The sequence below is a fragment of the Tamandua tetradactyla genome, chromosome 14 (genome assembly GCF_023851605.1).
Source record: "Tamandua tetradactyla isolate mTamTet1 chromosome 14, mTamTet1.pri, whole genome shotgun sequence".
Classification (NCBI taxonomy): domain Eukaryota; kingdom Metazoa; phylum Chordata; class Mammalia; order Pilosa; family Myrmecophagidae; genus Tamandua; species Tamandua tetradactyla.
Window position 1 is genome coordinate 7,589,687 of NC_135340.1, and position 27,998 is coordinate 7,617,684.

The 27,998-nt window shown below is 36.9% G+C and overlaps 1 protein-coding gene and 1 long non-coding RNA gene across 5 annotated transcripts in view; one reads left to right on the forward strand and one right to left on the reverse strand.

Annotated features, from left to right (window-relative positions):
* The window catches only part of FANCM (FA complementation group M), a 101,242-nt gene that overhangs the window by 41,326 nt on the left and 31,918 nt on the right, over positions 1-27,998 (reverse strand). For all 4 annotated transcript variants that reach the window (XM_077126851.1, XM_077126852.1, XM_077126850.1 and 1 more), the window contains 3 exons: positions 27,639-27,823; positions 2,430-2,636; positions 123-336 (listed from right to left, as the gene is read on the reverse strand). In XM_077126851.1, coding sequence (XP_076982966.1) covers positions 123-336; positions 2,430-2,636; positions 27,639-27,823 — 606 coding nt within the window. The remainder of the gene's footprint in view (positions 1-122; positions 337-2,429; positions 2,637-27,638; positions 27,824-27,998) is intronic.
* On the forward strand, positions 23-27,995 carry LOC143655592 (uncharacterized). Its single transcript, XR_013162165.1, has 4 exons — positions 23-258; positions 833-891; positions 2,450-2,589; positions 27,645-27,995. It is a non-coding gene; the product is annotated as an uncharacterized LOC143655592 (long non-coding RNA).

Consider the following 27,998-nt stretch of genomic DNA (forward strand, 5'->3'; position numbering starts at 1 on the left):
ACATTCTAGAATGCACCTTGAGTTTATCAAAGAAGAAACAGTATAACAAGATTCACCTTTCTACTAACTAAAAAAAGGGAAAAAAAAAAAAAGCATGCCTCAACAGCAAAATTTTTATTTACCATTCCTGTAAGAAAAGAGAGATGACTTCTGCTGCACATTCCAAGAAGGCTTCTCTGGTTCATGAAAACCATGTGTGATGAGCATTTTGTGTAATTCTGGATTGATTCCATCAGGAACCATTCGTGGACTTCTTTGGTAAAAATGAAGGACCTGTGTATTACCTGAAATAGCTTTATAAATATTCCTTTTGTTGCACTGACTTTGATTATAAGTCTGCAAAAACAAATATAAAATTTCAAATGATATAATTTCTATAATAGTCATTTAGCCATAACAGGAAATTAATGTTTGTTTGGGTTTATTCTAAACATAAGGTTAAATTAATCCACTTAAATACTTAGAGAATGAAATTTATGCTGACCTTTTAAAACATCAGTAAGACCATTTGATAAAGAATTGGTGAAAAAATATTTCAAAATCTATTATTAAAAACCTACCTTAGTAACTAGACTACACAAAGATCATCGTTTTTAATGTAGTGTTTGCTGTTTCTGAATAAGATTGATATTTACCTACATGCAATATGCTTTTTTGGAACAAATTCCCTTATGTCAGTTTATTTCATCTCTCTATATATACTTCAGTTTTTTATCTGTACAGAGTAAGATTGTTGACAGGATTATAATAATAGCGCATGTAAAACACTTAGAACATTGCACAACATAAAATAAATGATTATTAAATGTGGGTCATAATTTTTATTTTACAGATAAGAAAACTAAAACCTGAAAAGAGAGATTAAATGACTTGCCTAAGACAACACAATTGGTAAGAACCCAGTTTCACTCATTGATAATATAGGACCTTTTACAAGTGTGCTGGTTTGAAAGGAAGTATGCCCCCTAAGAAAAGCCATGTTTTAATATAAATTCATTTCATAAAGGTAGAATAATCCCCATTCAATACTGTATATTTGAAACTGTAATGAGATCATCTCCCTGGTTGATGTGATTTAGTCAAGAATGGTTGTTAAACTGGATTAAGGGATGACATGTCTCCACCCATTTGGGTGGGTCTTGATTGGTTTATTGGAGTCCTATAAAAGAGGAAATATTTTGGAGAATGAGAGATTCAGAGAGAGCAACACTACGAAGCAGACAGTCCACCAGCTAGCGACCTTTGGAGATGAAGAAGGAAGAAGCCTCCCGGGGAGCTTCATGAAACCAGAAGCCAGGAGAGTAAGCTAGCAGATGACGCTGTATTCGCCATGTGCTCTTCCAACCAAGAGAGAAACTGTGACTGTGTTCGCCGTGTGCCTTTCCAGATGAGAGAGAAACCCTGAACTTTATCGGCCTTCTTGAACCAAGGTATCTTTCCCTGGATGCCTTTGATTGGACATTTCTATAGACTTGTTTTAATTGGGACATTTTCTCGGCCTTAGAACTGTAAACTAGCAACTCATTAAATTCCCCCTTTTTAAAAGCCATTTCATTTCTGGTATATTGCATTCCAGCAGCTAGCAAACTAGAACAACAAGCTACCAAAGATTTCATTTACTGAGATCTTTTTATGGATAAAATGGATGTTACATAAGAATATATTAAAATAACATGTAAAATATTAAAGAAAAATAATTAGTTTTTTCAGGATGCTTTCAAAAAAATTTTTTAATTGATTTTTTAAATTTTAAATTTAAAATCAAAATTTAAAAAATTATAGCAAAATAAGGTCTTTAATATGACTATATATTTGGCCATTAAATCAGTCCCACTGAGTTAAAAAAATTAGTTAACACTTTAATGTTACAAACACAAAATAATATGAACTTCATATTTAGAAGGCTCATCACCCAAGAATGTAAAAGAATATGAATAAAATTTAAGTTACCCATCACTTAGAGCAGGCATCAGAAAAGGCTAGAAAGTAAATATTTTAAGCTCTGAAGGCTTTTATTTTGGTGCATATTCTTTTCTGTTTTGTTTGATATTTGCAATTCTTGAAAATTTCACAACTATTATTAGGTTACTGTAGTCCAAAACCAAAGAGAGCAAATAAATAGGACTTAGAAGCAAAAGAAAATAATAAAACAAAGAAATGAATATTGATTCTTAATATTTACGTGCATTTGAACTAATACTGAGGTATTAAAATGTGTTTCTTTAATTTGACAAAAATTACAAAACCAAATACAAGCAAAAATTCTCTTAATTACAAGAAAAGAGTAGTCAAAATTTAATACAAAGGGGGGAAAAATCAACCATGATTACCTACCAGATTGTTTGGACTTTGAATGCTGTAAGATATTAGTCTTTCGGTTTTACTTTTCAAATTATAAGTATCAAACATGTTTCTACAAATTTACTTACACGTTCTTCTCGTCCTTCAGCAAGGATAACAACAATCCTGCCTTGACGTTTGCGGCCAGTTCTACCCATTCGCTGTACAAGACGAATTGGACTCTTCTGGGCATCAAAACATATTATAAGATCAACTTCTCCTATATCCAAGCCTTCTTCACCAACACAGGTAGAAACCAACGTGTTGTAACCACCATCACGAAATTGTTTCACTACCTAAAAAGAAAATGATTTACAAAATAACTAGGTGAAACTTAAAAGAATTGTAGATTACACATTTTTTCTGTTCTCCTATAAAATATTGAATAAAATCAACATCAAGGGTACCTAAATAGGGAAGGAAATCTCAAAATGGCAATATAAGCCATAAAGCATTACGGGAAAATGGAAAGGGCAGTCCAAATATCTTTGTTTTAATAATGGCTGTGATGCTAAAAGGGTGTGTTAACAACTCACATGTGAATGAGAAATTCTAATTTTTTATTTTTAGCATCTGCTAAAAGAAGGAGCATAGAGCAGGTCAACAGCCTAAGGGCAATAAGTTCCATTTATCGCCTCCAAACCTAAATGTACACCTAAGTGTATCCAAAATAAGAATGTTTTATTATTCCTAGAATTCATATCTTACTTTTTTTATACGGCCATTTCAAGATTTTTCTCTCTGTTCAGTTTCATTGATTTCATTCTGATGCGATTTCAGTAAGAAACTACAATAAGTGGCTAAAGGGAAGTACCTGAAACTGTTCAATTCTTTTCCAATAACCTTGATTCTTGAAGACAACTGTACAACTATATGGCTTTTATATTGTGACCTTGTGATCATGAAAACCTTGCGTCTCATGCTCCTTTTATCCAGGGTATGGACAGATGAATAAAAAAGAATAAAAAATAAAATAATGGGGGGGACAAAGGGTAAAAAATTGGGTAGATTGAAATACTAGCGATCAATGAGAGGGAGGGGTAAGGAGTATGAGCTGTATGAGTTTTTTTCTCTTTTCTTTTATTTCCTTTTCTGGAGTGATGGTAATGTTCTAAAAATGATCATGGTGATGAATATAAAATTACGTGACATTACTGAGTCACAGATTGTATACTATGGATAGACTGTATTTGTGTGAAGATGTTTCAATAAAAACATTAAAAATAAAGAAATCAATTAAAGAAAGGAATAAGTGAAATCCCCAAATATTATATAACCCACAAGTCAGAAAAGAAATCACAGGGAAAATTAGAAATTATTTTGAACTGAGTGAGAACAAAAACACAATATAAGAAAACTGATTAAATGCAGCTTAAAGCAGTATTGAGAGGCAAATGAATAGTTTTAAACGTCTGTATTAGAAAAGCCTCATAAGAGGAATCTAAAATTCCACCTTAAGAATTAAAAAAAAAATAGCAAATTAAACCCAAACAAGTAGAAGGAAGGAATTCATGAGTAGAGGTGAATCAATGACATACAAAACAGATAATAGAGAAGGTTAATGAAACCAAAAGTGCACTTTGAAAAGATCAAAGAACTTAAGTATTAAGTTACTTGGTTCAAGAAAAAAAAAGGGAGAGGACTAAAATTACAAAAATCAGGAATGAAAGGGTAAAATATCACTAATAACCCAAGAGAAACTAAAAGGATAAGGTGATACGGACTTAATGCCAACAACAACAAAAAAAGAAACGATAATGCCATAAGATGTTGAAGAAAAAGTTAATGATGCCCCACCCTAAGATGGCAGAGTGAGATGCTTCAGGGCTCTGTCCCCACAAAGAAAACTTGAACAACAAGCAAGAACTGGCAAAAATTTCTTTTTCAAAGCTCCAGAAAACAATGAAAGAACAACAGTAACAAAGTGAGTGCCAAATCAAGGAAAAGACTGCTTAAAAGTAGTAGGATCTCACACCCAAATAATAGGCTAAGCCCTTGACCTTGAGGCTTACTCTTATGAAGCTTACGTAGGTAACTGAGAACTTAAGCCTACATATGGGATGCCCAAGAGTCACTTCTGGAGGACCTCTTTTGTTGCTCAGATGTAGCCTCATTCCTTCCAAGCTGAACTCTGTAAATGAAATCATTGTCCTCCCTACTACATAGGACATGACATTCAGGGGTGAAAGTCTCCCTGGTGGCATGGGAGATGACTCCAAGGATGAGTCCAGCCCTGGTACCGTAGGAACAACAATTCCATCCTGACCAAAAGGAGGAAAACAAGTGTAACTAATAAAGTATCAGTGGCTGACAGAGTTCAAATTGAGTTGAGAGGCTACTCTGCAAGTCACTCTTAACGCAAGCTTCAGTTAGACACTGCTACTATCACAACTCACCAAACCCCAACCAAAACCATTCCAGCCAATCCCAAAGAACATCTAGGGCAATATATAAGATTCTACAAAGGTTTCATGCACTAGAATAACTTTCCAGAGGCCTGCGACCTCCAGATGGGTTGCTGGACCAGATAGGTCCTGAAACCTAGGGGGCCCAGCCTCTTCAGAACATTGGCTAGTTCCATCTCCCTACCCCACACATTATTGACAGCCCCTTCCAACATGAAAGGGTTGGAATGGCTATGGCCTAGATACCCTATTTAGAAGCAGAAAGACGACAGGTAATGGTGGAGTTGTACAGAGAAGACAGGGTTTAATAAATGAATACAACTGCTGAATCATTAAATTGATGATCAGTGTCTTGCAGCAGCCAAAGGCTGAAACCTAGAATTGTGGAATTGTGGCCCATGCCAAGCTCTGGGGTCTGTTTTACAACTGGTTGTTGTGTTGTACTTTGAAATTTGTTGCTCTTGTGTGTGTGCGTTATTTCCCACAAAAAAAGAAAAAGAGAAGTTGGTTGTGATAATTAAAAAAATATCTATTCCTTCTAGCCTCCTATATTCTGGAGTAGCTAGAAGGAAAAATCTGAGAAGATGGTATGGTAGCCCATGATAAACTCTGGGATCTGTCCTGCAACTATTTGTTGAAGAGTGCTTTAAAAACTATTGCTTTTTCCTTTGTTTTGTATATATGCTATATTATACAATAAAAAAAGTGAAAAAAAATGAAGTAGACTCTCATGTGGGGCCCTGGCTGGCCCGTCCCCCATCCCTCACTTGGCAAAGAGCTGGCCCACTTTTCCTGTGTATATCTCTGGTGCTGGTTCTCAAAGGAGCAGAAAAACCCTTATACATATACTGGGAGCATTTACGTCTGGTACAATTTGTCTGGTAGTGGCCTGAGGGACCTGCTATCCCAGAATTTGCCTTTTATGTAGAAGGCAGCTTAGAGAGCTCTCCTACAGAATGCAGTGAGAGAGAAGTCAAATTGAGTTGCCTGCCTGGGGCAAGGGACTGCTGGCTGTAGGTCAAACACTGCAATGCCCAGAACCCCAACTATTTGCTAGGGAGGGCAGGACATTCAGAACAACATAAATAGGAAAATTCCTACAGCTACAAGTACACATGCCCAAAACAAGAGGCTTGTACAGAAAATGTCAGGAAGTCTCGTACCCTTTCATCTGGAGCTATTCTCTAAACTAAATGATAGATAAGCCCTGAAGGAAAGCACTGCACTCGCACAAGTCAATCTGCAAAGACTGGAAAAGATATCTCTATTTTCCTTTTTATTTTTTTAGATAGCTCCTGGCATTCAAGGAAAGCTCTATCATAATGCTAGCTTGATGCAATCTGAAGGAACAGATGCCTCAGAGTATAAGTTCCAGCGAGAACACATTAAAATATCAAGATGTCTAGGTTTCAGCAAAAGATTACAAAACATACAAAGGAACAAGAAATGAAGTCCTAAGCAAAGAAGATTAAAGCATTAGAAACCATCAGTGAGGACCAGACCTGGAAAATAGCAGACAAAAACTTGAAAAAAAATGGTCTTAAATATACTCAGAGACCTAAAGGAAAAAGAACTAAAGGAAATCAGGAAAACAAAATTGATGAACACAAAAAGAGTATCAATAGATAGACTGAAATTATGAAAAAGAACCAAACAGTGCTGAAGAGCACAGTAACAAAAATTAAAATTTCCGGGCGGGCCGCGGTGGCTCAGCGGGCAAAGTGCTTGCCTGCTATGCCGGAGGACCTCGGTTCGATTCCCGGCCCCAGCCCATGTAACAAAAAACGGAAAAACAAAATACAATAAAACAAGAAAATGTTTAAAAATGTTTCCCTTTCTTCCTTCCTTCCTTCCTTCTATCCTTCCTTCCTTCTCTCTGTCTTTCCTTTAAAAAAAAAAAAAAAAAAAAAAAAAAAAAATTAAAATTTCCTAGAGGGATTACACAGAAGATTAGAGCTGGCAGAAGAAAATGTCAGAGAACGTGAATATAAAACAATTAGGCTCAAACTTTCAGAGGCTACCCGGCTGAGCACTATGGACATAGATGAATAAAAACCTACTTCTTGAAACTTCAGATCCTCGGCCCTGGTTTGTTCTGTTTCCGTGTAACGTTCCTGGAGGCTTGCAGCATTGTCCCTGGTTTTGCACAACAATACTCATGGTGCCTTCCTTGACCCTTCATGCTGAGCTGGTCTCAACAATTGGCACCCAATATGGGGCTCAAAGAAGAAGATTCGCCAGAGTGAAAATTGAAATCGTCACATCATGAATCCCTGAGTGGATTTAGAGGCCTCTTGAGTACAGGAAACAGGAACTGAAGATGCCTACTTGATCTTAAATTCACCTGAACATGAGTATAATCCTACTACAGATACCTCAGCAGAAATTGCTGTGAATACCATTACGAAGAAAACTCTACTCTTGCTCAATGGGTGCATCAACAATTTGGACATTTAGGTGCACATGCTATGTACAAGTGGGCACAAATCAAAGGGATTAATTTACCTTTTTCTATTTTAATTCAGATTAAAAATCAACATGAAATTTGTAAAAAAAAGATACTTTACAAATAATACTAAAAATAATAATGGGAATTAGCAAAAGGAACTCTCCTTGCTCAAACATGGCAAATTAATTATACCTACTCTGAAGTGCTTGTTACCTGTGTATACCAATATGTCACCCAAAGAAATACTTGTAAAAACCTTAAATATTATTACAAATCCCCTTTACAAATTCAAAGTAACAATGATTCCTATTTTAAAAGCAATTAATTATTCCTTATATAAAGGAAACTGGGAAAAGCTAAATCATGCTCCTAATGTAACAATTTGTGCAGGAGGATTTAGCTCCATTGATACCAAAGTTAGCTCTAAAGTCTTAATTAAGACAATCAAGGCTGTTGAAATAAAAGCAGAGGGAAATAATAATATAATGGTAATGACATATGCTAAAAAGAATGAATTAAAAATATTGCCTATTAACTTTTTCTTTATAACTAAGTATGTTACATTGTTCACAATCTTAAACTGGATGATTGCTGGAGAAATGACTGATAGTCTGACATCATGGGCATATACCTATGCGTGAATGCATGACAGCTCTTACTGCTAATCTGTGCTGAATTTCCAACTAATGCAGCTGAAGGTCTTCCATGATAAATAACATCAGCCACTGAACAGAACTGGACTGGGCTAAATCTGACAACTGCCCAAGGAAGAATTTATGCTGTTAATCATGTAAAACATAAAAATATATCCCTGATAATTAAGATTCTATTGAAAATGCTTTACAAAAAATAGATGAGGCAGTAAAAGTCAAACACTCTTTCTCCAGACCAGGGTAGCTAGTATAAAAATACTGTACCGGGGGGAATGTGCTTGTCTGTCTCCTAACATATTGTACTGGGTACCCCAAACTATGCAAATCTAGGTAACATTTTTTTTCTGTTTTATAAATGTTATACTGGATGGAAAATGGTTCTTTTCTTGTCCCAAACTAGCTGGTGGAATCTATTAATCTAAAATAATATTGCCGTAAGTGGATCTGTTCTTAATGTATACACTTATTGTACTAGCTAAATGATGTTCATATCATGTAAATACCTACATTCCTTTAAGCCTGTATAAAAATATTTTAATGCTTTGTCCTGTATTTATACAAAAATATATGTACAAACTACATTTACCTCCCAAAATAACCATGGCTTCTATGATGAATGAATCAGATTCTAAGGGCTGAATGTAAGGGAAAGATACATTTGTGGAGTCTGTTCTGTTCACCTGTTGTTGCCATTGCATGCAACTGATATTGCTATTATGTGACCTTGGTAAGAAACAGTTAAAATATGCACCCTAGCTGGGAGGACTAGCTATCCTCCTGGAAGGAGGTGTACTTTGATAAAAGTATCTAGGTTCCAGGAAGTTCCTCTTTATCCCTAGCCAGTTCCCAGAGGACCAAGCTGGTCACATAAGCTAACTGGAATTTGGCCACTATTATGTGAAGATATCATAAAAAGAGGGGGAAAAAAACTGCATGCAAGCAGTTAGAGAAAGAAAGAGGAGAAACTTAGGAGAAGAGAGAAAAGAATCTTATGAAGGAGGGAGAACACCTCATCAGAATCGTATGCTCTGCTATGGATCTTAACTAGGAGACTGAATGCTGTCCCCAAGATTGCTGTGGATTTTTACTGATGAGAGTTAAAATGTTGCTTTTGAAATTCACCAGCACTTCTCTTCAGATGTTGGTGCCATCTTATTTGGTGATGTAACTATGCTTTATTTTTGAAGACTCTTTTAATTACTATCTTTTAATTATCTTCTTCAATTATTTTCCTAATAAAATCTATTTTCATATAAAAAAATTATAACCTTAACAAACTCCAAACAGGATGAATCCAAATAGACTGAAACATGGCATATTATAATCAAACTGTCAAACGTCAAAGATAAAAAGAGAATTCTGAAAGCCACAAGAGAGAAACATATATCATGTACAAGGGAGATTCAGTAAGATTAAGTGCCAATTTCACATGGAAACCACAGAAACAAGAAGGCAGTGAAGCATAAAGTGCTGAAAGCAAAATAAGATTAAGTGCCAATTTCACATCAGAAACCACAGAAATAAGACAGTGAAGCATAAAGTGCTAAATGCAAAAAAATCACCAACCAAAAATTCTAAATCTGGCAGGACTATCTTTCAAAAATAAGGAGAGATTAAGACATTTCCAGACAAAAAAACCTGAGAGTTAATAACCACTATACTGTCCCTACAAAAGATGCTAAAGAGAGTTCTATAGGTTGAAAAGACAATACACAATAGATCAAAGCTGCATGAAGAAATAAATATCTCTGTTTAGGATAATGATATGGGTAAATATAAATTCCAATACTACTGTATTTTTGGTTTGTAATTCCACTTTTCACTTCTACAGGATGTAAAAGGCAAATGCATAAAAAAGCAATAATAAATCAGTGGTTTTGGACTCATTATAAATAAACATGTAATTTGTAACATGAACTACATAAAGCTGGGAGGATAGAAGGTTATAGGAGCATAGTTATATACTATTAAAGTTAACTTGGTATCAAAGCAAAGGAGATTGTTAAAGATTTAGGATGCTAAATTAAATTCCATGGTAACTACAAAGAAAGTATAAGAGAATATGAAAGCTCATAAACAGAAATTAGAGTACAGGTTGCCAGGGGAGATGGGCAGAAAAAATGGGAAGCTAAATGCATAACAGGTGTAGAATTTCTAGCAACAATACTACCAGCCATGATATCTAATTTTCTAATTATTTTCCATAATGCCAGATTTTATAACTATTACACTGAATGCTTGTAACTATTATACTGAATGCTTAAGGGAAGGAAAAGAAAAGGGGAAAAGGAAAGAAGGAAAAAGAAGAAAAAGGGACTGATATTCTAAGTCATCAAGATAACTGAATTAGAGAAAAAAGTAATAGATACAATTGCCTATTTGACATCTCCTTTCAAACTCAAAATATCCAATACTCAACCAGTCTTCAACCATTACCAAGTTAGTACTGCTCGGGTGTTTTCCATCTGTGAAGGGGACCTCTATCACTCTGGTCTGGCAGGTTCAAACACCCTAGAAGTCATCCTTGATACCTCCTTCTTCTTCATTCCTTTTACCTAATCCATCACCTAGTCTTACTAAACATCTCACAGATTCATCCTCTTTAAACCATTTCCATATAAAGCAACTTTCAGATTTACCTTTGAGAGCCTCCCTATGAATCTCAATCAAGGCCAAGCTTATAGTCAGAGACCTAGAACTCTGGAAGATCCTGGGGACACCCTTAACCCCTACTCCCAATACACACAGGCCTCATCAGCACCATCTACCTGGAGAACAGTTAAGACTGATTCTATTATGTCTTATCTTTAGTTATGTCAGTTACTTCAAGCAGCCCAGAACTCCAGATCATACCTCATCCCCCAGACTCTAATCCACATACAGCTCTATATATTTCCATTATCAACCTCATCTCCCACATTCCTTGGAATAATATTTTCATCTTCTTGGTCTCCCCCCACCCCCACCCCACTGCTTTCCCTGTAGACCTTCCAAGTTGTGGCTTTTTCTTTCCAAACTCCTACCACTGGGCCTGAGATGAGGCAGGTATACTCTCTGCTTCTTTGGCCACTTTCAACCATTCTCCCTAACTTCTAATGTACCCCCAACCCCACCCGTCATAGCAATTTAGACCACAGGTCAGACTATATCACTCACTACTATTGTTGTAGCCATCCATTGACCCCACAGGTCACTCTTTCTCATTCCTACAATAGTTTAGCTCTTAGCTTGCTTTTACTTTTTCCAACACTGTGTTTTAATTCTTGCTGATTTCAGTATTTACACACATAACACTTCCTGATCTTATATATCCCGTATCTCAGCTCCTACAATCTGGTAGCACTTATTTCCTAATCAATCCTAATTATATCCTAGGCCTTATTACTAATAACTGCGATTCCTCCATGACCTCAATTTCAAGCATTCAAACCTCCTACAATCACTTGTTGTTGTTTTTAGAGCTCAATTCTGACAATTCTTTGACCCCCCTCCACAACTCAGAATCCACTGATCCTATCATGTTTTTATTGCTTCTCCTGTACCTTAGCTTAAATTTCACTCTCTTGCCCTTCCCTTATTTCATACCCCACTGGCTAAATACCCAAAATGATTATATCCCACTTTCCACCCAGTCTCTGCTTGCATCCACACAGTTGGGTGTGGATGGAGGAAAGGAACAACCATGCTAACTAGTCTCACATCAAATTCATGATCTCTCACCTTGAATGGGCCCAGACTGCTGTCAGAAAACTATCACACAGTTCCCCATATTCACTTTCCCTATTCATTGGGATAATTGTTTCTAATCTCTCCTTGCTCATCAAACTTCAACATTATATCCCCATCCTCAGTCTCAGCCGGTGAACTTGCTAGAAACACTGTAAAAACTGTGCAACCTAAAAATAATTTCTACAAGGTACCATCATCACATATACCTAACTATCTGTACCTGGGTCTAATATCCTACATATTCAACCTGTCCTCCTATTGTTTTGGATAAACTATCTGTGTCCTTAACTGAAGCCAATCCCTATAGTTTTATACTATCTCCCATCCCATTCCCTCATCTACTCAAAGATCATTCCACCAATATTCTCCTCTCTGCTCCATCATAAAGTTTTCATTCTCAACTGATTATTCCTAGTAGCATACAGGCACACTGTTACATCCCTTAACAGAAAATAAACAAAACACCACTTCCATTTCTGCTTTCCTTTACAATAAAATCTGAAAAAAATCAACAACAAAAAGACAAACCACTTAAATAAAAAATAGACAAAGGACCTGAAAGGATATTTCTCTAAAGAATATATACAAATGGCCAAAAAAACATGGAAAGATTCTCAATGTCATCAGTCATTAAGGAAATGCAAATCAAAATTGCAATGAGATACCACTTCACACCATAAAGTTGGCTATTAAAAATATATATATAGCACTTCCGGGTCAAGATGGTGGCTTAACAACATGTGCATTTTAGTTCGTCCTCCAGGACAACTACTAAATAGCCAGAAACAGTACAGAACAGCTCCTGGGGCCACGTCAGTGACCGGACACACAGTGTACCCCAGTCTGGACCAGCTGGACTGGCTGCGAGCCTCCCGAAAACCGTGAGTTCCCAAAGCTGTGGCGGCCAGCGCCCCTCCCCCACAGGCCACTTCCCAGATGGGGAAAGGAAAGGACTTTACCAGCAGCAGGGACTAGGCACAATCAAATGTCAACTGTGGAACTAAGTAACAAATTCTGACTACTAAAAATAGGTCCCAGCTTAGGTGAACCTGATCAAAGCGGAGGTTGCTCATTTTTGCCCCGGCGCCAAGGGGGCAGGACTGACAGAAAAAGGGGGAAAAAAAAAAAAGAAGGAAACAGAGGTTTTTGCGGCTGTGTATCTACAAAGGCTTGACTGCCTCTGGATACAGCAGCAGGACTTTTCAGGCTGCAACTGCCCCAGGCATAGGCAGAAGTGAGCTCTTTTGAGGTCTTATCTGGAGCTTGTGCCTTCCCCAGGGGAGGGGTGAAGCCCCACCCAGGTGGAATCCCTCCCTCAAGGAATTCAGACACCAGGGCTTGGTAATTTGAAGCCATTAAAACCAGCCTACAACTTCTCCTCTGTCTCCACCATGCCCCAAGCAGGGAGAGTCTGCCAAAGTTAAAGGTACCGCATCATCTTATGCTGGTGGGACCTGCAGTCAGACAAGTGCCACATAATGGGCAGGATAAGAAAAACAGAGTCCAGAGACTTCACAGGAAACTCTTTCAACCTGCTGGGTCTCACCCTCAGGGAAAACTGACGCAGGTGACTCTTTCCTCCTGATAGGAGGCCAGTTTGCTCTGGGAAAATCTGGCTGGGGTCTATAATATCTAAGTAGACCCTCCTAAGTGTGTGTGAGGGAAAGGCACCACACAAGCAGGGCAAGAAACAAGAAAAGAAGAACTGAAAAATTCTCCTCTGTTAAACAAAACTTAAGCTAAAGGTCCAGATAAAGCTGAACGGAATGTCAAAGAAAAGATAGACAAATTCATCCAGCAAGAAAACCCTAGATAAAAGAAGTGAAAGCAATCTCCAGAATAAACTAATTAAGGTAATTAAATGCCAGAATAAACTAATTAAGGTAATTAAATGCCAGCAAAAAATAACAAATCACACTAGGAAAATTGAAGATATGACCCAGTCAAAGGAACAACAATTCAAATGACATACAGGAGCTGAAACAATTAATTCACAATGTACGAACATACATGGAAAAACTCATCAAAAACCAAATCAATGAATTGAGGGAGGATATAAAAAAGGCAAGGAAAGAACAAAAAGAAGAAACTGAAAGTCTGAAAAAACAAATCACAGAACTTATGGGAATGAAAGACACAGTAAAAGAAATGGAAAAACAATGGAAACCTACAATGGTAGATTTCGAGAGACAGAACACAGGATTTCTGAACTGGAGGACGGAACATCTGAAATCCGACAAGAAACAGAAACTGTAGGGGAAAAAAAAGGAAAAATATGAGCAGGGACTCAGGGGACTGAAAGACAATATGAAGCGCATGAATATACGTGTTGTGAGTGTCCCAGAAGAAGAGAAGGGAAAGGGAGGAGAAAAACTAATGGAGGAAATTATCACTGAAAATTTCCCAACTCTTATGAAAGACTTAAAATTACAGATTCAAGAAGTGCAGCACACCCCAAAGAGAATAGATCCAAATAGACATACTCCAAGACACTTACTAATCAGAATATCAGAGGTCAAAGAGAAAGAGAGGATCTTGAAAACAGCAAGAGAAAAGCAATCCATCACATACAAGGGAAGCCCAATAAGACTATGCGCAGATCTCTCAGCAGAAACCATGGAGGCGAGAAGACAGTGGGGTAATATATTTATATTATTAAGAGAAAAACTGCCATCCAAGAATTCTATATCCAGCAAAACTTTCCTTCAAAAATGAGGGAGAAATTAAAACATTTTCAGACAAAAAATCACTGAGAGAATTTGTGACCAAGAGACCAGCTCTGCAAGAAATACTAAAGGGAACACTAGAGACAGATACGAAGACAGAAGAGAGAGGTGTGGAGAAGAGTGTAGAAAGGAAGATTATGAGTTAAGGTAAAAAGAAGGAAAATTAGATATGACATATAAAATCCAGAAGGCAAAATAGTAGAAGAAAGTACTACCCATGCAGTAATAACACTGAATGTTAATGGATTAAACTCTCCAATCAAAAGACATAGTCTGGCAGAATAGATTAAAAAACAGGACCCATCTATATGCTGTCTCTACTCAAAGGACACGAGGCCAAGGACACAAATGGACATTTACACACCTATGTTTATAGCAGCATTATTAACAATTACCAAGAGATGGAAACAGCCAAAATGTCCATCAACAGACAGCTGACTAAACAAACTGTGACATTTACATAAGATGGAAAATTATGCAGCTCTAAGACAGAATAAAGTTATGAAGTATGTAACAACATGAATGGACCTTAAGGACATTATGCTGAGAGTGATTAGCCAGAAACAAAAGGACAAATACTGTATGGTCTCACTGATATGAACCGACATTAGTGAATAAACTCGGAATATTTCCTTGGTAACAGAGACCATCACGAGATAGAAATAGGGTGAGATATTGGGTAATTGGAGCTGAAGGGATACAGATTGTGCAACAGGACTGAATATAAAAACTCAGAAATGGACAGCACAATACTACCTAACTGTAATGTAATTATGTTAAAACATTGAATGAAGCTGCATGTGAGAATGATAGAGGGAGGAGGGCTGGGGACATAAATGAAATCAGAAAGAAAGATAGATGTTAAAGATCGAGATGGTATAATCTAGGAATGCCTAGAGTGTATAACAATAGTGAAATGTACAATGTACAAATTTTAAAAATGTTTTTGCATGAGGAAGAACAAAGGAATGTCATTATTACAGGGTGCTGAAAATAGATGATCATTAATACTTTAAAATGTCACCTTATGTGTGAGACTAAAGCAAAAAATGTTTATTTGTTAAAGAATTTATATTTTGACTAGAGCATTTCCTAATATAACTCATGTAGATAGTTTGATTGAATGTCATAAGTACTTGGAATCTCAGGTAGGACATGACATTTTGTTGGTTTGTACAGAGTGATGCCCCGATGAATCCCAGAGTGATTTGATCAGTGACTGGAAAAGTGTTTGTGAGGCCTCTTCGGGGAATGGTGAGAGTGGGGAGAAATTCAACTTCCCCAAGTTGAATTCTTGATATTCTCACAAGCAGTGTGGACAACCAAAGCTATAGGCTGAGCCCCCAGGCTTGGGGTTGTTCACATGAAACTTGACCCCACAAAAGATAGGTCGAGTCTACTTAAAATTTAGGCCTAACAGTCACCCCCAAGAGAGCCTCTTTTGTTGCTCAGATGTGGCCTCTCTCTCCAGCCAACACGACGAGCAGTCTCACCACCCTCCCCCTCTCTGCGTGGGACATGACTCAGAGGGGTGTGGACCTTCCTAGCAACATGGGACAGAGATCCTGGAACGAGCTGAGACTCAGCATCAAGGGACTGAGAAAAACCCTAGAATGAGCTGAGAATTAACATCAAGGGATGTTGTGTAGAGCTGTGTTCCAGTAGCCATGTTTCTTGATGATGATTGAACAATGATATAGCTTTCACAATGAGACTCTGTGAATGTGAAAACCTTGTGTCTGATGCTCCTTTTAGCTACTATATCAACAGAAGAGTAGAATATATGGAATAAAAATAAATAATAGGGGGAACAAATGTTAAATTCAGTTTGAAATGCTAGTGGTAAATGAAAGCGAGGGGTAAGGGGTATGGTATGTATAATCTGTTTTTTCTCTGTTATCATTTTATTTCTTTTTCTGTTGTCTTTTTCTTTTTCTAAATCGATGTAAATGTTCTAAGAAATGATGAATATGCAACTATTTGATGATATTAAGAATTATTGATTGTATATGTAGAATGGAATGATATCTTAATGTTTTGTTTGTTGATTTTTTTCAATTAATAAAAAAAGTTAAAAAAATAAAAAAAAATTTCATTTGCCTTGTCATACCTAAATCCAATGGTCACTTCTCCAATTATCATCACAAAAGACCTAAGAGAAGCTTTTGTTACAATTAGTCACTTCCTCCTCCTCATTTAGCTCTAGGATATATTCTCTCCTAGTCTTCTACTTTATTAGCCAGTTATTCTCATTCCCCATTACTATGTCTCATAACAATGAAGTGTCTCAGGCTCACTCTATGGATATCTTTTCTATTCCCATTCAGTTATTTGGTAATTTTATCCAGTCTCATATATATGATGACAATTCCCAAATACATACCAAATCTAGAGCCTTCCCATGAACTCAAGACTTGCATATTCAATTGTCTGTTCAACATCACATCACTACTTGATGTTGAAAATAATGCTACTCCTAGTGTGGTCCATGAACTGTTGCCGGTCTACAAATTGCTGTTACTGGCTGACAACAAGAAGTACAAAAATTGAGAATCCTACATTGTAAACTCTTATGGCAGGCACATTTAGTCTGGAGTGGTAATTATTATTTCTGGATTTTGAGAGGTTGTTTTATATATGTATAACCTGGTATTCAGAGTTAAGAACAAAGTTGATTAGGTTGGGATTAGGGTAATTCAGAATACAGGGATAAGGAAGACATTATCTATATTTTACAACCTCATCTACTCTTTGAGAAAAAGAAGGAAAGGTTTATTTTGTTCAGAACTTAAATTTCCTGTAGCACATAATCTAACTCAACTTGTCTGGATAGAGAATTTAAACAATTCAAACACAGGGAGCCCAGTATAAGAATGAGGGCCTCTAATCCTGTATAACTTAATGTAATGCCTAGATACATCCCAGAGTGTATTCAGCAGATAATCAAAAAGTATTAGCAAAATCCCTTGAGAGACTTCCAGAGAAGATGGCGGCTTAGTAAGACGCACGGGTCTTAGATCCTTCTCCAGAACAGCCACTAAGGAAGTAGAAACGATACAGAACAGCTCCCGGAGCCACGACAGAGACCAAGAAGACAGCGTACCCCATTCTGGAACGGCTGACTGGCTGGGAGAGCCTGCTCCGGTGAGATCGCCGAGGGGCGCGGGCTTCGCCGGGCCGGGGCGGTAGGCAGCCGGAGTCCCTCCCTCCCTCCTTCCCGGGCCGGCTGGGAGAATTGGACAGGCGGTCTCCTCAAGCCGCGGCAGCTGGCTCCCCCCCCCACGCGCGGCCCCCCGGACCGCTGGGAGAATTGGATCGGATATCCCCAAGCCACAGAGAATGGCGACCGCGGTCCCTTCCAAACACGTGGCTTCCCGGTCCGGCTGGGAACGGTGGATAGGCACTCCCCCAAGCCGCGGTGGCTGGCGCCCCCCTTCTACAGCGAGAGTTTTCCAAGTTAAAGGAGCCACAGCATCTTTTACTGGTGGGACCCGCAGACAGATGAGCGTCACGAGCGCCACCTACTGGGCAGGATAAGAAAAACAGAACCCAGAGATTTCACAGAAAAATCTTTCAACATGCTGGGTCTCACACCCAGGGAAATCTGATTAAATGCCCAGATGCCAGCAGAAGATAATGGATCATGCTCAGAAAATTGAAGATATGGCCCAGTCAAAGGAACAAACCAATAGTTCAAATGAGATACAGGAGCTGAGACAACTAATGCTGAATATACGAACAGAAATGGAAAACCTCTTCAAAAACCAAATCAATAAATTTAGGGATGACATGAAGAAGACATGGGCTGAAAAAAAAAAGAAATAGAAAATCTGAAAAAACAAATCACAGAACTTATGGGAGTGAAGGACAAAGTAGAAAAGCTGGAAAAAACAATGCATACCTACAATGGTAGATTTAAAGAGACAGAAGCAAGAATTAGTGAATTGGAGGATGGAACATCTGAATTCCAAAAAGAAACTGAAACTATAGGGAAAAGAATGGAAAAATTTGAACAGGGGATCAGGGAACTGAAGGACAATATGAAGCGCACAAATATACGTGCTGTGGGTGTCCCAGAAGGAGAAGAGAAGGGAAAAGGAGGAGAAAAACTAATGGAAGAAATTATCACTGAAAATTTCCCAACTCTTATGAAAGACCTAAAATTACAGATGCAAGAAGTGCAGCGCACCCCAAAGAGAATAGACCAAAACAGGCGTTCTCCAAGACACTTACTAGTTAGAATGTCAGAGGTCAAAGAGAAAGAGAGGATCTTGAAAGCAGCAAGAGAAAAACAATCCATCACATACAAGGGAAACCCAATAAGACTATGTGTAGATTTCTCAGCAGAAACCATGGAAGCTAGAAGACAGTGGGATGATATATTTAAATTACTAAAAGAGAAAAACTGCCAACCAAGACTTCTATCTCCAGCAAAATTGTCCTTCAAAAATGAGGGAGAAATTAAAACATTCTCAGACAAAAAGTCACTGAGAGAATTTGTGACCAAGACACCAGCTCTGCAAGAAATACTAAAGGGAGCACTAGAATCAGATACGAAAAAACAGAAGAGAGAGGTATGGAGAAGAGTGTAGAAAGAAGGAAAATCAGATATGATATATATAATACAAAAGGCAAAATGGTAGAAGAAAATATTATCCAAACAGTAATAACACTAAATGTTAATGGACTGAATTCCCCAATCAAAAGACATAGATTGGCAGAATGGATTAAAAAACAGGATCCTTCTATACGCTGTCTACAGGAAACACATCTTAGACCCAAAGATAAACATAGGTTGAAAGTGAAAGGTTGGGAAAAGATATTTCATGCAAATAACAACCAGAAAAGAGCAGGAGTAGCTATACTAATATCCAACAAATTAGACTTCAAATGTAAAACAGTTAAAAGAGACAAAGAAGGACACTATCTACTAATAAAAGGAACAATTAAACAAGAAGACATAACAATCATAAATATTTATGCACCGAACCAGAATGCCCCAAAATACGTGAGGAATACACTGCAAACACAGAAAAGGGAAATAGACACATCTACCATAATAGTTGGAGACTTCAATTCCCCACTCTCATCAATGGACAGAACATCTAGACAGAGGATCAATAAAGAAATAGAGAATCTGAATATTACTATAAATGAGCTAGACTTAAAAGACATTTATAGGACATTACATCCCACAACAGCAGGATACACCTTTTTCTCAAGTGCTCATGGATCATTTTCAAAGATAGACCATATGCTGGGTCACAAAGCAAGTCTTAACAAATTTAAAAAGATTGAAATCATACACAACACTTTCTCGGATCATAAAGGAATGAAGTTAGAAATCAATAATAGGCAGAGTGCCAGAAAATTCACAAATACGTGGAGGCTCAACAACACACTCTTAAACAACGAGTGGGTCAAGGAAGAAATTGCAAGAGAAATTAGTAAATATCTCGAGGCGAATGAAAACGAGAACACAACATATCAAAACCTATGGGACGCAGCAAATGCAGTGCTAAGAGGGAAATTTATTGCCCTAAATGCCTATATCAGAAAAGAAGAAAAGGCAAAAATTCAGGAATTAACTGTTCATTTGGAAGAACCGGAGAAAGAACAGCAAACTAACCCCAAAGCAAGCAAAAGGAAAGAAATAACAAAGATTAGAGCAGAAATAAATGAAATTGAAAACATGAAAACAATAGAGAAAATCAATAAGACCAGAAGTTGGTTCTATGAGAAAATCAATAAGATTGATGGGCCCCTATCAAGATTGACAAAAAGAAGAAGAGAGAGGACGCAAATAAATAAGATCAGAAATGGAAGAGGAGACATAACCACTGACTCACAGAAATAAAGGAGGTAATAACAGGATACTATGAACAACTCGACGCTAATAAATACAAAAATTTAGATGAAATGGATGGGTTCCTGGAAAGACATGAACAACCAACTTTGACTCAAGAAGAAATAGATGACCTCAACACACCAATCACAAGTAAAGAAATTGAATCAGTCATTCAAAAGCTTCCTAAAAAGAAAAGTCCAGGACCAGACGGCTTCACATGTGAATTCTATCAGACATTCCAGAAAGAATTAGTACCAACTCTCTTCAAACTCTTCAAAAAAATCGAAGTGGAGGGAAAGCTACCTAATTCATTCTATGAAGCCAACATCACCCTCATACCAAAACCAGGCAAAGATATTACAAAAAAAGAAAACTACAGACCAATCTCTCTAATGAATATAGATGCAAAAATCCTCAACAAAATTCTAGCAAATCGAATCCAACAACACATTAAAAGAATTATACATCATGACCAAGTAGGATTCATCCCAGGTATGCAAGGATGGTTCAATATAAGATAATCAATTAATGTAATACACCATATCAACAAATCAAAGCAGAAAAATCACATGATCATCTCAATTGATGCAGAGAAGGCATTTGACAAGATTCAACATCCTTTCCTGTTGAAAACACTTCAAAAGATAGGAATACAAGGGAACTTCCTTAAAATGATAGAGGGAATATATGAAAAACCCACAGCTAATTTCATCCTCAATGGGGAAAAATTGAAAACTTTCCCCCTAAGATCAGGAACAAGACAAGGATGTCCATTATCACCACTATTATTCAATATCGTGTTGGAGGTTCTAGCCAGAGCAATTAGACAAGAAAAAGAAATACAAGGCATCAAAATCGGAAAGGAAGAAGTAAAACTATCACTGTTTGCAGACGATATGATACTATACGCCGAAAACCCGGAAAAATCCACAACAAAACTACTAGAGCTAATAAATGAGTACAGCAAAGTAGCAGGTTACAAGATCAACATTCAAAAATCTGTAGCATTTCTATATACTAGTAATGAACAAGCTGAGGGGGAAATCAAGAAACGAATTCCATTTACAATTGCAATTAAAAGAATAAAATACCTAGGAATAAATTTAACTAAAGAGACAAAAAACCTATATAAAGAAAACTACAAAAAACTGTTAAAAAAAATCACAGAAGACCTAAATAGATGGAAGGGCATACCGTGTTAATGGACTGGAAGACTAAATATAGTTAAGATGTCAATTCTACCTAAATTGATTTACAGATTCAATGCAATACCAATCAAAATCCCAACAACTTATTTTTCAGAAATAGAAAAACCAATAAGCAAATTTATCTGGAAGGGCAGGGTGCCCCGAATTGCTAAAAACATCTTGAGGAAAAAAAACGAAGCTGGAGGTCTCGCGCTGCCCGACTTTAAGGCATATTATGAAGCCACAGTGGTCAAAACAGCATGGTATTGGCATAAAGATAGATATATCGACCAATGAAATCGAATAGAGTGCTCAGATATAGACCCTCTCATCTATGGACATTTGATCTTTGATAAGGCAGTCAAGCCAACTCACCTGGGACAGACAGAACAGTCTCTTCAATAAATGGTGCCTAGAGAACTGGATATCCATATGCAAAAGAATGAAAGAACACCCGCATCTCACACCCTATACAAAAGTTAACTTAAAATGGATCAAAGATCTAAACATTAGGTCTAAGACCATAAAACAGTTAGAGGAAAATGTAGGGAGATATCTTATGATACTTACAATTGGAGGTGGTTTTATGGACCTTAAACCTAAAGCAAGAGCACTGAAGAAAGAAAGAAATAAATGGGAGCTCCTCAAAATTAAACACTTTTGTGCATCAAAGAACTTCATCAAGAAAGTAGAAAGACAGCCTACACAATGGGAGACAATATTTGGAAACGACATATCAGATAAAGGTCTAGTATCTAGAATTTATAAAGAGATTGTCCAACTCAACAACAAAAAGACAGCCAACCCAATTACAAAATGGGAAAAAGACTTGAACAGACAGACACCTCTCAGAAGAGGAAATACAAATGGCCAAAAGGCACATGAAAAGATGCTCAATGTCCCTGGCCATTAGAGAAATGCAAATCAAAACCACAATGAGATATCATCTCACACCCACCAGAATGGCCATTATCAACAAAACAGAAAATGACAAGTGCTGGAGAGGATGTGGAAAAAGAGGCACACTTATCCACTGTTGGTGGGAATGTCAAATGGTGCAACCACTGTGGAAGGCAGTTTGGTGGTTCCTCAAAAAACTGAATATAGAATTGCCATACGACCCAGCAATACCATTGCTAGGTATCTACTCAAAGGACTTAAGGGCAAAGACACAAACGGACATTTGCACACCAATGTTTATAGCAGCGTTATTTACAATTGCAAAGAGATGGAAACAGCCAAAATGTCCATCAACAGACGAGTGGCTAAACAAACTGTGGTATATACATACGATGGAATATTATGCAGCTTTAAGGCAGGATAAACTTATGAAGCATGTAATAACATGGATGGACCTAGAGAACACTATGCTAAGTGAGTCTAGCCAAAAACTAAAGGACAAATACTGTATGGTCCCACTGATGTGAACCGACATTCGAGAATAAACTTGGAATATGTCATTGGTAACAGAGTCCAGCAGGTGTTAGAAACAGGGTAAGATAATGGGTAATTGGAGCTGAAGGGATACAGACTGTGCAACAGGACTAGATTCAAAAACTCAAAAATGGACAGCACAATAATACCTAATTGTAAAGTAATCATGTTAAAACACTGAATGAAGCTGCATCTGAGCTATAGGGTTTTTTTTTGTTTGTTTGTCTGTTTGTTTGTGTCTTTTTTTTTCTTTTTTTTACTATTATTATTTTTTTATTTTTTTCTCTATATTAACATTCTATATCTTTTTCTGTTGTTTTGCTAGTTCTTTTCCTGGGTTGATGCAAATGTACTAAGAAATGATGATCATGCATCTATGGGATGATGTTAAGAATTACTGATTGCATATGTAGAATGGAATTATTTCTAAATGTTGTGTTAATTTCTTTTTTTCTTTAATTAATAAAAAAAAAATCCCTTGAGAGATGGAAGAAAAAATATGGAACTATTAAATTTTATAACAGAGAAAACTCTGATACTGTGTGAAATATTAGGGACACCGAAATCAATACGCCAAGCCCTTGATCTTGAGGCTTGCTCGTTTGAAGATGATCCATGTAGTGGAGAAGCTTAGCCTATCAGTAGGTAGGCGTAAGAATTACTTCTAGAGGACCTCTTTTGCTGCTTCAATGTAGCTTCACTCTAAACCCAATTCTGCAAGTGAAATCATTGTCCTCCTCTCTATGTGGGACATGACATCAGGGGTGAAAGTCTCCCTGGTGGTGTGGGAGATGACTCCCAAGGATAAGTCCAGCCCTGTTACCATGGGATCACAATGCCATCCTGTCCAAAAGGGGTTAAAGAAGTATAACAAAAAAGATATCAGTGGCTGAGAGAGTTCAAATAGAGTCGAGAGGCTACTTTGGAGTTCCCTTTTATGCAAACTTCAGTTAGACATTGCTACCTACCATAATTTGCCAAATCCCAACCAAAACTATTACAGCCAATCCTAAAGAACACCTAAGGTGATATATAGGATTCTACAACATTCCATGCACTCACGTAACTTTCCAGAAACCTATAACCTCCAGTAAGGTCCCTGGACCAGATAAGTCCTGAACCGTAGAGGGCCCAGTCTCTAGAACATCAAATAGTTTCATCTCCCTACCCCATATTACTGACAGCCCCTTCCAACATGAAAAAGTTAGAATGGCCATAGCCCAAACACCCCTAAAGAGAAGGACAGAAGATCAAAAGGGATAGTGGAGTCATTCAGAGAAAACAGGATTTAACAAATGAATATGATTACTGAATTACTAAATCGATCTCTTTTACTAGAGCAGCTAGAAGTAAAAACCTAAAATTGTGGAATTGTAAACCATGTTAAACTCTGAAATATGTTCTATAATTACTTGTGGTGCTGTGCTTTGAAATTTATTTCAAATTTCAAATGAAACAATTATTTCAAATGAAACAATACATCAGTATGGGTCTAGTATCCAGAATAAATAAAGAGATTGTTCAACTCAACAACAAAAAGAGAAACTACCCAATTAAAAAATGGGCAAAAGACATGAACAGACACTTCTCAGAAGGGGAAATACAAATGGCTAAAAAGCACATGAAAAGATGCTCAATTTCCCAGGCTATTTAGGGAAATGCAAATTAAAACCACGATAAGATATCATCCCACACCCAGCAGAAAGGACATTATCAATAAAGCAGAAAATGACAAGTGCTTGTGCTAGAGAGGATGTGGAGAAAGAGGCACACTTATCCACTGTTGGTGGGAATGTCAAATGGAACAACTGCTGTGGAAGGCAGTTTGGCGGTTCCTCAGGAAGCTAAGCATAGAATTGCCGTATGATCTGGAAATACCATTGCTGGGTATCTATTCAGAGGACATGAGGGCAAGGACAAAAGTAGATATTTGCACACCAAGGTTTACAGCACCATTATTAACAATTGCCAAGAGATGGAAACAGCCCAAATTTCCATCAACAGACGAGTGGCTAAACAAGCTGTGGTATATACATACAATGGAATATTACACAGCTATAAGACAGAATAAAGGCATAAAGCATAAAATAACAGAGACGGATCCTGAGGACATTATGTTGAGTGAGATCAGCCAGAAACAAAAGGAGAAATACTGTATGGTCTCACCGATATCAACTAAGATTAATGAATGAACCTGGAGAATTTCAGCTAAGAACAGAGGCCATCAGAAGATAGAAACAGGGTAGATTTTGGGTAATTGAAGCTGAAGGGATACAGATTGTACAACAAGACTGATTGTAAAGAAATTCAGAAAAGGATAGCACGATACTACCTAATTATAGCACAATAATGTTAGTACACTGAATGAAACTGAATGTTGGAATGATGAAGGGAGGAGGGCTGGGGGTACAAATGAAACCAGAAAGATAGATGATAAAGACTGAGATGACAATAATCTAGGAATGCCTGGAGTGTACAATGATAGTGACTAAATGTACAAATTAAGAAGTGTTTTTACATGAGCAAGAACAAAGGAATGTCAATATTGCAGGGTGTTGAAAATAGATAGTAATTCATATTTTAAAACTTTAACTTACGTGTGAGGCTAAAGAAAAAATGTTTATTTGGTACAAAATTTATACCTTGACTAGTGTATTTTCTAATATAACTTATATGGACACCATAAGCACACAGAATAAGGCATGAGATTTTGTAGGTTTGTCTAGACTGATGCCCTGATAAATCCCAGAGTGATCTGAACATGAATAAAAAAGTATTTGCAAAATCCCCTTGGGGAAATGGTGAGAAAGGGGGAACATTCAACTTCCCCATTTGGAGAATTCCTGATATTCTCACTAGCAGTGGGGACAACCAAGTCAATAAGCTGAGCCCTCAATCTTGGGGTTTGTTCATACGAAATTTATTCCCACAAAGGATAGACTAAGCCTACTTAAAATTAGGCCTAAGAGTCACCCCCAAAGAACCTCTTTTGTTGCTCAGATGTGGCCTATCCCTCTCTTGGCCAACACGGCAAGCAAACTCACCACCCTCCCCGTCTCTACGTGGAACATGACTCCCAGGAGTGTAAATCTCCCTGTCAACACAGGACAGAAATCATAGAATGAGCTGGAACTCAGTATCAAGTTACTGAAAAAATCTTCTCACCCAAAAGGCAGAAGAGAGAAATGAGACAAAATAAAATGAAAGTGACTGAGAGATTTCAAATAGAGTCAGAGCTTATCCTGGAGGTTATTTTTACACATTTTATAGATATTCCCTTTTTAGTTTAAGGTGTATTAGAGAGGCTAGAGGGAAGTGCCTGAAACTGTAGAGCTGTGTTCCAGTAGACATGTTTCTTGAAGATGAATGTATAATGATATAGCTTTTACATGTGACTATACGATTGTGAAAACCTGTGTCTAATGTGCCTTTTACCTATGATATTGACAGATGAGTAAAAAAAATATGGATTAAAAATAAATAATAGATTGTATATGTAGAATGGAATGATTTCTAAATGTGTTAGTTAATTTTTTTAATAAATAAATAAATAAATAAATAATAAGCAGAACAAATGTTAAATTGAGTACATTGAAACATTAGTGAACCATGAAAGGGAGTGGTAAGGGGTATAGAAAAAAAATAGGGGAACAAAGGTTAAAATCTATTGAGTAGGAGGAAATACTAGTAGTCAATGAGAGGGAGGGGTAAGGGGTATGGTATATATGAGCTTTTTCTTTTTTCTTTTCTTTTTTTTTTTACAAGGGCAGACACCAGGAATCAAACCCGGGTCCTCTGGCATCGCAGGCAAGCATTCCTGCCTGCTAAGCCACCTCCTTCTTTTTCTTGAGTGATGCAAATGTTCTAAAACATGATCATGGTGATGAATATACTACTATGTGATGATATCATGAGCCATTGATTGTACACCATACATGGAATGTTTGCATAGTAAGAATGTTCATGTTTGTATGTTGTTTTGGTTTGATAATACAAAATAAATTTAAAAAAAAAAAGAGTAGTAATAATCACTCACATGGTCAGATTTGACATTTGGTAAAGGCGTTTCTTTCTCAGCCTCAGGAAACTCTCCTAAACCCTTCTCTTCCAGATCCAGACCCCTTAAACTCTTCTAAGTACAGTATATATACCATACAAGGAATTTAAATGAGAATTTCTCATCTACTAATGTCTACAGAATCTGGAAAGGATCTGTCCAAATGAATTAGACATTAAAGAATTAAAGACACACCTAAGTATCAGTGACTACTGAAATCCAGATCTATAGCTAATCTGCAAAATCCTGCAAACAGTTTAGAAAAATCAAGTCAAAAATATTCCACAACACACATTATATACCATAGCACTTAGAAAACTTATTCCCTCTTATTCAGAGCACCTAGGATTACCTTAAAAACAGGTAGTTTGGTTTCCCTCTGATTAGATTTTTAAAATAAGATTTTTAATAACTGGAAAAAAGTCATTTCTATTGAACAATTTATTAAAATGACTTTAAATAAACAGCAAACATTTAGTAAAGACACTACAGTATGATTTCATTTAATGCTCACAATAATCCTATCAAGATGTTTATACATAACGAAACCTGAGGTACAAGAAGTTAAGTCGCAGAGCTGAAATTTCATCCTAGGCAATAGGATTTCAGAGCCTTTCTACTTTATTATACTTTATATTACTTTAAAATTTTTCACAACAAAGACCACTTTTTCGGCCTTTCAAAGTATGACTTGTCTTTATTTACATGTTAACTATAAAATTTTCTTTAAGAAGTAGCCAATTACCCAATGAGTTAAAACAAAAAAGGCATACATGTAAAGCTAATCAATTTTATTTTTATTTTCATTACCTCCAGTTGCTCCTTCTGGGTAAAACCCTTTGTGCTTTTGCCTGAAGCATGGCCAACGAAAGTCATTGCTCTAACAACTGGCCGATGATGAAAAAGCATTTCTGCGATTTCTTGAACACTATCTCGGAATGATGAGAAGATCATAACTCTGGTCTCATCACATTTCTTCACAGAAGTGTTTTGAGCTATATAACAAAAAATATACTTTAGTTGCAACTTTTTAAAAATTATATAGACAAGAACTAGTTCAAAAGATAATCTCAAACTCCATACTAAGCTAATCAAGAATAATTCTTTCAAAAAATTTAATTTATGATATCTTGAACTTTTCTAGGTTTTCCTCTTACTTTCACTAGTAAT